This window comes from Miniopterus natalensis, chromosome 11 (genome assembly GCF_054644295.1).
Source record: "Miniopterus natalensis isolate mMinNat1 chromosome 11, mMinNat1.hap1, whole genome shotgun sequence".
NCBI classification, from domain to species: Eukaryota; Metazoa; Chordata; class Mammalia; order Chiroptera; family Miniopteridae; genus Miniopterus; species Miniopterus natalensis.
Genome location: NC_142091.1, coordinates 78,065,642 through 78,079,187, shown reverse-complemented (window position 1 = coordinate 78,079,187; position 13,546 = coordinate 78,065,642). Strand labels below are relative to the sequence as shown.

The 13,546-nt window shown below is 58.0% G+C and overlaps 2 protein-coding genes and 1 non-coding gene across 3 annotated transcripts; 2 read left to right on the top strand and 1 right to left on the bottom strand.

Annotated features, from left to right (window-relative positions):
* Positions 1-1,278: 1,278 nt before the first annotated feature.
* Positions 1,279-2,327, top strand: LOC107544445 (interferon-induced transmembrane protein 3-like). Its single transcript, XM_016222339.2, has 2 exons — positions 1,279-1,526; positions 2,118-2,327. Exons 1-2 carry the CDS (start codon positions 1,341-1,343, stop codon positions 2,274-2,276), a joined length of 345 nt encoding a protein of 114 aa, XP_016077825.2. The 5' UTR covers positions 1,279-1,340; the 3' UTR covers positions 2,277-2,327.
* A 62-nt stretch (positions 2,328-2,389) lies between these two features.
* LOC148092136 (U6 spliceosomal RNA) lies at positions 2,390-2,496 on the top strand. The gene has a single exon (XR_015715348.1). It is a non-coding gene; the product is annotated as a U6 spliceosomal RNA (small nuclear RNA).
* A 4,358-nt stretch (positions 2,497-6,854) lies between these two features.
* LOC107544443 (interferon-induced transmembrane protein 3-like) lies at positions 6,855-7,850 on the bottom strand. The gene is made up of 2 exons (XM_087822323.1): positions 7,603-7,850; positions 6,855-7,028 (listed from the first exon to the last, which is right to left on the bottom strand). The coding sequence occupies exons 1-2, from the start codon at positions 7,786-7,788 to the stop codon at positions 6,855-6,857; spliced, it is 360 nt and encodes a 119-aa protein (XP_087678449.1). The 5' UTR covers positions 7,789-7,850.
* Positions 7,851-13,546: the final 5,696 nt, after the last annotated feature.

Sequence of the window (13,546 nt, the reverse complement as noted above, 5' to 3'; positions counted from 1 at the left end):
GAGAAAAAGGGACATCTGTAATGTTTTAAACAAAAATAAAATTAAAAAAAAAAAAGAAAGAAAAGTATAAGAATGTCTCCCAAATAGAATATATCAATAAAAAGATAAAAATAATCAAAAAACAACAACTAGGAACTCTGCAGTGCAAAAGTACCAAAAAAAAGAATGAAAGAAAATTTCGAGGAGTTCAGCAGCATATTTGAGACAGAAGAGAGAACTGGTGAACTTGACGATGGGCCCATCGCACTTACCCAGCGTGAGGAACAGAAAGGTAAAGAGAACTTAACATGGCCTCAGAGGCCCCAGCTAAAAGGGATATTAACAAATGAATGATGGTGTCAGGAAAGAAGGGCGATAGTCCAGGGACAGAAATAATATTTAAAGAAATAGGGGCTGAAACGTCACAAATGTGGTCAAACTGGTAAACTACCCTCATTATATTAATAGAAGGTAAAGGTTATTCACACAGGTAACATGGCCTCTGCTTCACCACAGGTCACTGTGATCTCTGCTCAGGTTACTCACATAACAATCACAGGGGCAGTGTGTGTGGGGGGGGAGGGAAATAGCCTCAGTGGGAGGTCGATCCCCCAGGCACTGGTGTGTGGAGCCCACGGGGCCTTTTAGCAAGTGCATCCCAACCCCTCTGACTTCTCCCCAGACCAGGCACCAGGGGCAGGGGCTCAACCTCCATGCCCTCTGACTGCCCAGTGCACCTGGCCTCCATCAGTGGGTCAGTGGGGTCCAGGGGAACACAGAGCCACACCAGCTATTCAACAGGACAATTTCACATAGCAATAGGCTGCAGGCAACACGTGCAGGAAGCAGCTGGCGCCCTGTGGGGGACCCAGGGGAGATGCTCACATGATCAGAATCTGGAAAGGTGGAAGGGGCCCCAGCACCAGAGACCCAGACTTCTGGGCCACCTAGTAGGAGCCCTGCATGGAGACCGTGAGACCTACACAGCCTCAGGCCTGAGGTGCGGAATGGACCGGGTGGCTCCAAGCCGGGAAAAGTCCCCAGGACTCACCCCAGTCCTCCTTGAGGAGACAAGTGCTGACACAAGTGACAGGGACAGAAAATTCACAATTGGACTGCAGAATTTCCCCCCAATTTCTTATGTCACTTGACACGTAGATTTCTTCCACCCTCTTAGGACCCGCCCAGATCACCAGTTTTGGAAACAACAGGAAACACACATTTCTGAGAAATCAGAACTACCTGGGGGAGGGAGGGGCCTGAGCACTGTCCCAGCATCTGCACCCACACTGCTCAGGTCTCTGCTTCAGGAAGCTTCCACCTGCTTCACCTGGGACCACAGCTGCTCCCCAAAGCCAGAGATGATCAATCAGGAACATGAGGTGGTCAACCTGGGGGGTCCCCAGAACTCAGGGCCCATGATGTCCACCGTGGTCAACATCCAGACAGAGACCGTTGTGACCGACCACATCGTCTGGTCCCTGTTCAACACACTCTTCTTCAACACCTGCTGCCTGGGCTTTGTGGCCTTCGCCTACTCCGTGAAGGTGGGTGTGTGCCTGGGGGCTTCTCCAGAAAGTGTGTGTGAGCCCACAGGGGTCTGCTGCCCAGATGGCCCTGGGGACTGGGGAGCTCTTGTGTGTGTGTGTGTGTGTGTGTGTGTGTGTGTGTGTGTGTGCGCACCTGTGTGTGCAGGTCACGATGAGGCTGCATGGGATGCATGGGGATGGCAGGGTCAGCCTTTGTCCCCAGGACCCCAAGCAGTTCCCTACTGACCATACCAGAAATTGCATCCCTCAGACTCACCATGAGGCTCTGAGGCTCTGAGGCTCTGTCAGAAAGAACAAAAGTACTCAGAAAACTCTGACCCTTGGTGGGTGAGAGGCCAGCAAATGGGCCAGGGCAGGGGGAGAGGAGTCCGGAGACCCCTGGAGAAGCTGAGAGTCTGGGGGGGGGGGTCACCCTGGCCCTGTACTGCTCAGGCTCCAGGGACACACAGAGGGGAGGGTCCCTGATCTGGTTGAAGGGCAGGTGGAGGCTGGTCTGGGCAGGGACCAGGCAGGGGGGGACCTGAGTCATAGCACCTGGCTCTCCCCAGGACCTGCTCCAGGCCCCACTCACCATCTCTTCTCCCTCAGTCTAGGGACCGGAAGATGGTGGGAGACGTGATCGGGGCCCAGAGCTATGGGTCCACCGCCAAGTGCCTGAACATCTGGGCCCTGGTCTTGGGCATCCTTGTGTCCATCATTTTCATCATTTTATTTGCCAGTGGCTTACTAAGTTTCAGGCAATTCTGACATCATAAAGGGTGATGGAGGCCACCTGTAGCTGCCCTTAGCCTGAGGCTGTCATCCTTTTCACAGCTGTTTATATGCACATGTGTCTACAATGGAACTTAATAAGGGACTAGGCGCTCGATTCTGCAGCACATATACTAAAATTGGAACAATACAGAGATGATTAGCATGACCCCTGCCCAAGGATGACACCCAAATTCCTGAAGCGTTCCATACTTTTCAGAGACATGCAAATTAAAACCACACTGAGGTCTCACCTCACACCTGTCAGAATGGCTCCATCAACAAATCAACAAACGCCATGTGCTGGCGAGGGTGTGGGGAAAGGGGACCCTGGGGCACTGCTGGTGGGAATGCAGACTGGGGCAGCCACTATGGAAAACAGTATGGGGGGGTCCTCAAAAAATTAAAAATGGAGCTGCCTTTTGACCCAGTGATTCCACTCCTAGGAATGTATCCTAAAATCCTGAAACAGTAATCAGAAAGAATATATGTTCATAGCAGCACAGTTTACAGTAGCTAAGATCTGGAAACAGCCAAGTGCCCATCAGCAGACGAGTGGATGAAAAGCTGTGGGACATTCACACCATGGACACTACGCAGCTGTAAAGGAGGATTTCGTGCCCTTTGGGACAGCATGGAGGGACCTGGAGAACATTATGCTGAGTGAGATAAGCCAGGCAGAGGAAGACAAACATCACATGATCTCGCTTATACGTGGAATATGAAGAACTTAATAAGCTGATGAACAGAATAGATTCAACGAATGTCAGAGGGAGGGAGGAGGGCGGGTGGGTGGAGGGGGAGAGAGTAACCAAAGAACTAATATGCAGAGATGCACAACCCAGGACACGACAATGGTGGGGAGAGGGACTGGGGAGGCGGATGGGACGGGGTGGAACGGGTAACTGGGGAGAAAAAGGGACATCTGTAATGTTTTAAACAAAAATAAAATTTTAAAAATAAAAATAAAAATAAGGGGACATGTACGTGACAATGCTGTGAGAGAGGCTCTTGGGAGAGCCCCAGCCTGCCCTGAGACTGCGCCCACCCGCACCTGCCCCACCTCGCTGCCCCGGGTGGGGTGGAGCCTGTCCTCAGGCCTTACCTTACTTGGCCCCACGCGAGGAGCAACACGGAAAAGGGTCGGGGGGGGGGCGGGGGGGGCTCTCTCCTTCCCAGGGATCTGAGCCCTGGCCCAGGACGGAGTCACTGCGGAACAGGGCCCTGGCCCAGAACACGTGGTCCAAGGCCCCCATCACTCCAGAAGGCTTCGGGGACACGACTTGGGGAGCCCAGAGGCCGCCTGTGGAGAGAGCCCGTGTTCCCTGCTCCTCAGGTGCGAGAGAATCCCTGAAATCAGCTCCGTACCCGGTTCTGTCACGGTTCCCAGGGGCGTGGGCACAGGGCGCCCCGGGGGGACCCGCCTTCAGCAGCGGGGCGCGCGCTGGGCGCTGGGCGCTGGGCCGGCCAAGCCCGCCCCTTTCTCCCCGCGCGCCCCACACGGGCCGCGGATCTCCCGCCCCTCACCCACGCCCCCCACCCGCCCCCAGCAGCAGCGCCTGACTCCTGAGGCGGCTGGCAGGTTGGGGTCCCCAGGATGAGCCACGGGGCCCCAGCAGGGCGCCCCTGTCCCCAGGGTCCCAGGTCTGAGCAGGAGGGGGTCGGGCCCGGGAGGATGGTCCGGGAGGTGCGAGGCCCCCGGGCCTGCCCCCCGGGGGGGAAACGCGCTGCTGCGCGGGGAGAGGCCGCGGTGCGGGGAGAGGCCGCGGTGCGGGGAGACGACGCTGTGCGGGGAGACGACGCTGTGCGGGGAGAGGCCGCGGTGCGGGGAGGGGCCGCGGTGCGGGGAGGGGCCGCGGTGCGGGGAGACGACGCTGTGCGGGGAGAGGCCGCGGTGCGGGGAGACGACGCTGTGCGGGGAGAGGCCGCGGTGCGGGGAGACGACGCTGTGCGGGGAGACGACGCTGTGCGGGGAGGGGCGGCGGTGCGGGGAGGGGCGGCGGTGCGGGGAGAGGCCGCGGTGCGGGGAGACGACGCTGTGCGGGGAGAGGCCGCGGTGCGGGGAGACGACGCTGTGCGGGGAGGGGCCGCGGTGCGGGGAGGGGTCGCGGTGCGGGGAGGGGCCGCGGTGCGGGGAGACGACGCTGTGCGGGGAGGGGCCGCGGTGCGGGGAGGGGCCGCGGTGCGGGGAGACGACGCTGTGCGGGGAGGGGCCGCGGTGCGGGGAGACGACGCTGTGCGGGGAGGGGCCGCGGTGCGGGGAGACGACGCTGTGCGGGGAGGGGCCGCGGTGCGGGGAGGGGCCGCGGTGCGGGGAGGGGCCGCGGTGCGGGGAGACGACGCTGTGCGGGGAGGGGCCGCGGTGCGGGGAGAGGCCGCGGTGCGGGGAGACGACGCTGTGCAGGGAGAGGCCGCGGTGCGGGGAGACGACGCTGTGCGGGGAGACGACGCTGTGCGGGGAGGGGCCGCGGTGCGGGGAGACGAAGCTGTGCGGGGAGAGGCCGCGGTGCGGGGAGAGGCCGCGGTGCGAGGAGACGACGCTGTGCGGGGAGAGGCCGCGGTGCGGGGAGACGCCGCGGTGCGGGGAGACGACGCTGTGCGGGGAGAGGCCGCGGTGCGGGGAGACGACGCTGTGCGGGGAGGGGCCGCGGTGCGGGGAGACGACGCGGTGCGGGGAGACGACGCTGTGCGGGGAGGGGCCGCGGTGCGGGGAGGGGTCGCGGTGCGGGGAGGGGCCGCGGTGCGGGGAGACGACGCTGTGCGGGGAGGGGCCGCGGTGCGGGGAGACGACGCTGTGCGGGGAGGGGCCGCGGTGCGGGGAGAGGCCGCGGTGCGAGGAGACGACGCTGCGCGGGAGGCCGGGACCTCAGAGCCGGGACCCCAGAGCCGGAGGGGCGACGACGCCCCGAGATCCCCCGCCCCCGCCGCTCTCTGGCCCCGCCCAGCCTCCACCGCACCCACCGTCCCGGCCGCGCCCGCCCTGGGCCGGGTGACGCCTGGTCCGCCGGCACCCGGGCCACAGCTGCTGGCGGGGCTCCCAGGACTCAGGCCGCTCGCTGTCCCTCCGACTGAACACTGTCCCTCCCCGGACACTGGCTGCCCCGCCTGCAGTCGGGCCCGCGGGAAGCCCCGGCGCGCGTGTAATTTTTCCGGAGCCCGAGGTCACGGGCGCCTTGCTGGCTGCAGGCGGGGTCTCCCCGCAGCACCTGCGCCCCAGTCGCCGCGGCTCAGGGGCACCTTCCCGCCGAGCGCGCCCCTGCCCGCGGCCCCTCGGGGGTACGCCCGCGCCGGGCGGGGTCACGTGGCGGCGCCCCCCTCCGTCCTGCCGGGCGCAAATCCTCCCCCAACCCCGAGGAGGGTTCTCCCACCTCAGGACCATCTTCCCTGGGCCTGAGCCCCCTCGTGCTCACCGGGGGACCCCGGGAACAGGGGCGCCCTTGGAGGCATCGCCTACCACAGACGAAGCACCCACGTTTGGCCCAGGAGTTGGGTGCTGCAGGGGGTGTCGCAAAGGGGGCGTGGGGGTTTGGGTTGTCCGCCCCTCGTGGGTGCCCCGACTGAACGGAGAGCCCATCGGGAACAGCTGCCGCCCACAGACCACAGCAAGGGACTGACTTCGCCCCACAGCTGGAACCCGGGGGAGGCCAGGCCCCCAAAGGGCAAGGCCCATGGAGACATGGGTCCACCTCGCTGACACCAGCCTGTGGTCACCTGGACTTCGCCAGCCTCTCAGGGTCACTGTGCAGGGAGTGGGGGGTCAAGCTGAGGACCGCTCCATTCCCATGTGCATCCCGGGCCCTGGCAAAGGCTCACCCCCAAAGCCCGAGGGTGCCCACCGCCTGAGACCCTCCTGGGCACTGGCAGCAGCTCCAGCCAGCAAGCCCAGCTGGTTTGCTGGGAGGATGGGTCCTTCCTCTCAGGGTTTCTGTCCATCGGGCTGAACACTCTGTCCCTCCCTGGCCACTGGCTGCACCTGCCCCTGTACCCTGCAGAGGAGCAAGAACAGAGCTGGGGGCTGGAGGAGGCAGGAGGACACAGCAATGGTGGGACCGCCCAGGAGGGGCTGCGGGGTCGGGGCTCCATCCCTGCACCCCACATGCAAACCCCATGGCCTCCCAGAGGACTCGCCTGCCGCACTCACCCAGCACCACTGCTCCCAGCCAGCCCAGAGGCAGGGAGGCTTGTCCTCGGGCCCAAGGGTGCTCTGGACCCAGTGCCCCTTGGGTCAGGGCTTAGGCACTGGAGGGAGGGACCCCCATCCTAGGACCATGGTCCAGCTGCTGCTCCCAGCGGGAGGCCAGGAACATCTCAGAAAGTGTTGGGCCCCTCTCAGAGCAGCAAGCAGGTAGGAGAGGGGGTGCTGGGGCTGTCTCAGGGGCAGGCTGGGGACCCCGCAGTTCCCTGCCCAGGAAATGTCAGCATCGTCACATACAAGTGCACTTTATTGAGTTCAGCTGCACATAGCTCTATTCTGTACAAAGTGCTGGGTACAGGGATGGGCCCCCAGGGCAGGGTTCACAGAGGGTGGGGGGACTTGGTCACATGCCCTGGGTGGGGACTAATACCCCTGCCATTCTACGTGCCCCTCCCCATTGCAAGTAAGGATGCGGGGAGCACAAACACCAGAAGAACAATGACTCCGATGGTGGAAAGGATGCCCAAGACCAGGGCCCAGATGTTCAGGCTCTTGGCAGTGGATGCATATCTCTGGGCCCCGAACATGTCTCCCACCATCTTCCGGTCCCTAGACTGGGGGAGAAGAGATGGTGAGGGGGGCTGGAGCAGGTCCTGGGGAGAGCCAAGTGCTATGACTCCCTGGCTGGTCCCTGCCCAGACCAGCCTCCACCTGCCCTCAGACAGATCAGGGACCCTCCCATCCCTGTTCCCTGGAGACTGAGCAGGACAGGGCCAGGTGGACCCATCCCTCACAGACTCCACCTGTCCAGGGGTCTCAGGGCTCCTCCTCCCCCTGCCCTGGCCCCTTGGCTGTCCTCTCACCCCACCCTGAGTCAGCATCTTTAAGGACTTTTCCTTCTCTGGACCAGACTTAAGGTTTGAGCCAGATGTGTGAAGGGTGTAATTTTTCTTCTTAGGGTGGAAGGGGGGCTCCTGGGGATGGTGGAGACAGAGCTGACCCTCCCACCCACTTGGCCGTCCATGCAGCCCCACCGCAAACCCTCCCTGGGAATGAACCCCACCCAACCACACACATCCACACAGAAAAGCATTCTCACTAGGGTTCCCAGTGCCAAGGGCCATCTGGGCAGCAGACCCCTGTGGGCTCACACACACTTTCTGGAGAAGCCCCCAGGCACACACCCACCTTCACGGAGAAGGCGAAGGCCACAAAGCCCAGGCAGCAGTAGTTGAAGAAGAGCGTGTTGAACAGGGACCAGACGATGTGGTCGGGCACGACGGTCTCTGTCTGGATGTTGACCACGGTGGACATCATGGGCCCTGAGTTCTGGAGACCCCCCAGGTTGACCACCTCATGTTCCTGCTTGATCATCTCTGGCTTTGGGGAGCAGCTGTGGTCCCAGGTGAAGCAGGTGGAAGCTTCCTGAAGCAGAGACCTGAGCAGTGTGGGTGCAGATGCTGGGACAGTGCTCAGGATCCCTCCCTCTTTAAGGCAGTTTTGATTTCTCGGAAGTTTCTATTATCTGTCCTGTGTGAGTTGGTAATTGGCTGGTTACTAGGGGTGGTGAAGAATAGAATGAGTGTCTCATAAACTTTATGGCCTTGTTTTCCAGGGTGGGTCACAGAATTTCCGGTTTCAAGGTCCTGCTAGGGGCCCTTGTAGAGTGAAACAGCAGAGGCCTTGGCTGATGACCTTGCAGGGGTGAACACTTGAGTTAATTATTAATCTGATTATAGATACCTTGACTCTCTTTGTCTTATTTTAAATTTAATTTTTAATTTTTTACAGGGCAGAGGTTGTCACAAGTGCATGTCTGACCAGCAGTGTCACCGCCACCACCTGGACCTTGGCACACCTCCTGACCTCCTACCTCAGACCTACCAAATCTGAACCTCAGGCTACCCCCCCACTCCTGCTCCCACCCCAGCATCCGTTTTAAGAAATTGTCCAAATGATTCTGATGCCCAAGTTTGAGAACTCCTGACACAAAGAGATGTAAAATGCTTATGAGTAGATGGATTAAAATTGGGTCTTACTAGCCCTGGTAGACATTAAGTTTGGTGTCAGCCTGTGGTTGTTGCAGGGTGACGGCTGTCACTGTAGTGTTCTAGAACCACTTTCTGTCATGTGCACAGAACCTGAGTGACCATGTCACTTTGAGGAGCTGTTCACCTGAGGGCAGGTGAGCCCAAGGTGGTTCTGCCAAGTCTGCAATGTCTCCTCACCTCCAGTGTCTTCTCCAGCTTGGTCATAGAGCTCACAGAGAGCCAGGGTAGCTGTAACTAGGTGTCTTATTACAGCCATTTTCAAGTTTTTCTGAGACCTCAAAAGATTTTATTTTTTAATAGAAGAAACAGAGCCCAGCTGGTGGGGTTCAGTGGTTGAGCATCAGCCCATGAGCCAAGCAAGAAGTCAAGGTTGGATTCCCAGCCAGGGCACGTGCCTGGGATTTGGGCTCCATCCCCAGTAGGGGGCGATGTACTGGGGGTGTTTCTCTCTCATCACTGATGTCTCTCTCTTTCTCTCTCCCCCTCTCCCTTCCTCTCTCCCTCAAATCAACAAATTATATCGATATACCCTAGTTGTTTTTTTTTAAAGGAAACAGCGGGTCTCATGAGCATGCTGGGGGGACAGGCTTTGGGGATGGCATGCTGCACTTCTCATCAAACGGGCCCCACTCCCACGTCCATATCCATACGGGGCCGCCACGGCCGAGGTTCCCCTCTCCCCACCCGCAGACTGCTACAGCCTCCATCGGGACCTGAGGCGGGGGTTCTTCCCTCCCCCAAGTCGGGTGCTGCGACCCCACCGCCGCGTGGTGGTCCCCGAGGACCAGCACGCACAGCCCCTGGGCCACCAGAACCGAGTGGGGCAGGTGGGTGCCGTCCTTCGCATCCGCACCCCCCACAAGGTCGGGCGGCTGCGGGGGCTGCGCTGCTGAGAAGGGGGTCGCAGGGCTGTGTCTCTGCGGAGTAGTTGCCAGGAGCGGACGTGAGCCCTCAGCGGGCGGTCAGCGCTGTTTCCCCAAGCGGGGGGGGGGGGGGGGGGGATGTGCGGGGTTGTGGGCGGGGTCAGGCCGGAGGTGGGCGGGGCCGGCGGCGGTGGGCGGGGCCGGCGGCGGTGGGCGGGGCGGGGGCAGCGGCCTCCGATTCCGAGCCTCGTTTCTCCTCCGCGCAGGACCTTTTTCCCCGCGGGCGCTGCCCCTCCTGACCTTCATGTATTCTGGACGCTGCTGACCTGCCGGCCTTCTGTGCTGCAGAGTCCGCCACCCCGCGGGTCCGCTTTACTCTTCCGAGGTATCTGTGGCTACACACGCAGTTTAATATACTTGAAATTATCAGTATTTCCCTTGAGTTGTTAGTGCTTCTTGTGTCTTTCTTAAGAAATCCTTTCCTACTTCAAGATGACTAGAGCCCTGGCCGGCGTGCTCAGTGGTTAGAGCCAGCCTGTGCAGGAAGGGCCCAGGGTTCGACTCCCAGTCACGGGCACCTACCTGGGCTGCAGGCTTAGTCCCTGCCCCGTCCCGCACCTGTGGGAAGCAACCAATCGTGTGTCTGTCACATCCATGCTTCCCCTCTCTCCCCTCCTCCCTCCCTTCCACTCTCTCTAAGAAGCAATGGAGAGAGAAACAAGCTGGCGGGTAGGTAACAGCTGCACCTCCCGCCTCCCACAACCACATCCAAATTACAACTAAAATACAGAACCACCATCACTCGGAGCCTCCTGAAATCTGGCTGAACAGAAGCCCTACAACCAGGGAACTAAAGAAGCACCGAGGCTGGCAGGAGGGGTGGAGACGCGGGCAGATCGGGGCTGGATCCCGGAGACGGGCCGAAGGCCCACACCTGGTGTCGCGGGGTAATCCTGGGAGGGAATCTCGGCGGTGGGGGTTTCCCGGAGGAGGAAGGAGGGAGGGGTCCCAGCCCCACGTCAGGCCCCCCAGCCCAGGGCTCCAGGGCCGGGAAGAGACGTCCCCACAGCTTCGAGCTATGAAACCAGTGGGGACTGTCCCTGAGGGTTGTGGAGGCTGCGGGAGCCCAGCAGCTCCTCTCAAAGGGCCTGAGCACGGACTCACTCAGACGCTCCCTCTGAGCCCAGCGCCGGGCAGCAGCCTGAAAGGACCCGGGACACTCGGGGAGAAACTAACCTGCCTGAAATTAGGCAAGAGCCGGAGGGGCAGCTTCCTCCCAGGCAGAAGGGCTGGCAGAGGCCATGGCTCCTTTGGCGAGTCCTCCCCCACACAGCTGGCAGGCAGGGGCCATATTTGAGTCGCCAGCACCTGACTTACACCTTTGGCCCCGCCCCCTGATTCCTGGAGGCCCCGCCCCTCCCCACCTGCAGGCTCATCCAGGCCCTTTCCAGGAGCTTTTCTGTGCAAGTGGCCTCTCAAGCCTCATGCTTAGGACTTTCCTAAAATCTCTCAAACAAGCAGCAGCTGCCCCATAAGGGCTTGATAAGTGGCCCCGGGCCTGGCACTAGCGGCAGCCTGCACTGGCTCATAGCTTGGCCTCTCCTGGACAACGAAAAGCCCAGCACAAGTAGCAGCCAACTACAGTTTGCTGTATAGCTCATGCTGGGTGGCCCTGGGCAAGGCACTGGCACAGGCTGACTTTGCACCTCCCCGGAGACCCCACAGACAGCGCACCTGGTGGTCAGACTGGACCACGCTGGATTACAACCCTACCACATCCACGAGTTATACACTCAAGGGGCGCACTTGGTGAACACCAAAGCCCCACTGAAGTAAATCCTGTTCCATGGGGGTGTCTCCAGCACAGCAGCTCTTTGGCTGTAGTTGCAGCTGGTCCTCACAGCTGATTGGCCTGGGGGTCAATTCCTCCCAGTGACACCAACAGCAACCAAAGCTCAAGTACAACAGGACAGTGCACACAGCCCACAGAGGGGAGCACCTAGAAGGCCCAGCTCAGAGGACTGGGGAGGCTGAGCCACTGGGCCCCACAGGACACCTACTACACAAAGCCACTCTACAAACTCCAGGAGACATAGCAGCTCTACCTAATACATAGAAACAAACACATGGAAGCAGCCAAAATGTGGAGGCAAAGAAACATGTCACAAAAGAAAGAAGAGAAGAAATCTCTAGAAGAGGAACTAAATGAAATAGATCCAAGCAAGCTAACAGATAGAGTTCAGAATTTTGTTTATAAGGATGTTTAAGCAGACTATTAGGGAAATAACTGAGAAAATCGATAACGTAATAAAGTACCAATTTGAAATGAAGGCTACACAAACTTAAATGAAGAATAATTTACAGGGAATCAACAGTAGAGTAGAGGACACTGAGAATCAAATCAGCAATTTGGAACATGAGGAAACAAAAACACCCAACCAATAGAGCAAAAAGAAAAAAGAATCCAGAAATATGAAGATAGTATAAGGAGCCTCTGGGACAACTTCAAGAGGCCCAACATTCGTATTATTGGGGTACCAGAAGGGGAAGAAAGAGACCAACGAATTGAAAACCTATTTGAAAAAATAATGACAGAAAACTTACCCTACCTGGGGAAAGAAATCGACTTACAAGTCCAGGAAGCACAGAGGGTTCCAAACAAGAGGAACCCAAAGAGGCCCACAGCAAGACACATCGTAATTAAAATGCCTAAGGCTAAAGACAAAGAGAGAATCTTAAAAGCAGCAAGAGAAAAGCAGTTAGTTACCTACAAGGGAGCCCCCATAAGACTGTCAGCTGATTTCTCAACAGAAACTTTGCAGGCTAGAAGGGAGTGGCAAGAAATATTCAAAGTGATGAAAAACATGGAACTACAACCAAGATTGCTCTACCTAGCAAAGCTATCATTTAGAACTGAAGGTCAAATAAAGAGCTTCACAGATAAGAAAAAGCTAAAGGAGTTCATCACCACCAGACCGGCACTACAGGAAAAGTTGAAGGGTCTTCTTTAAGAAGAAGCTAATGAACAGAAGAATCTGATGAACTAAATAGGTCCAGAGACACTGACGCATGTTAACAGACAATCATATTTCAGAGGAAAGAGGGAAGGGGTATGGAGGGTGGGAAGAGATTAACCAAAGAAGTTATATGCATATATGCATAACCCATGGACACAGTCAATAACGGGGTGAAGGCCTGGGGAGGGGGTGGTAGCGAAGTGGAGGGGGTCAATTAGGGGGGGAAATGGGACACCTGTAATACTCTCAACAATAAAGATAAATTAAAAAAAAAAAAAGCAATGGAAAACTATCCTCACTCCTCCCGTGAGGATTAAATTTAAAAAAATAAAAAGAGCCCAGCCGTCGTGGCTCAGCAGTTGAGCATTGACCTAGGATCCAGGAGATCGCTGTTCGATTCCAGGTCAGGGCCCATGCCCATAACCCGATCCCCAGTCGGGGACGTGCAGGAGGCAGTCAATCAATGACTCTCTCGTTGATGTTTCTCTCTCTCCCTCTCCCTTCCTCTCTCTCTGAAATCAATAAAAATATGTATATTTTTAAAGATCATGAATATGTTCTTCTATATCATTTCCTAATGCTTTCCGGCTCTGCCTGCATGTTTGAGTCTCTAGTCCAGCTGGAATGGATCTTTGAGGATGGGTTCAGGTTGGAGCACAATTCACTGTCTCCCTTTGTATAAATTCTGTTGTCCCAGCACTATACATTGAAAAGTCCCTGCTTTTCCCATGGCTGGGACATGCTACCTTGGTCTCAAATCCAGCGTCCTTTCAGACGAGGGTAAGTTTCCGGGATCTCTGTTCTGTTCCACTTGTTAATTAACGTTCTCCTGTGTCCCCCCACTGACCTGGTGCCGTCTTAATTACGAAGGGTCACAATATGCCCTGATACCTGGCCAGGTTCTCCACCTTGGAGCACTTGCTGTTTCAGCTGTTCTGGTGTCTTGCAAATGTGGCCTTCACTGCGCCCCCTCCTGGCTGAGAGCCAGTTATGCAAACTGCCCTCCCACTGCCCTCAGTAGTCCTGGCCCTCACCTGCCCTGCTCTTCAGTCTCCTGGAAGTGCTTATAACCTTCTGACAGCTGGGAATCGTTTATACTGTTCAATGTGTCTCTGTATGTCTCCCCTTCCGGAATGAGAACTCTCAAGGCAGTCATGGTGGGTTTTATTTTTATGTATTCATTTACTTCTACCCTCACTGG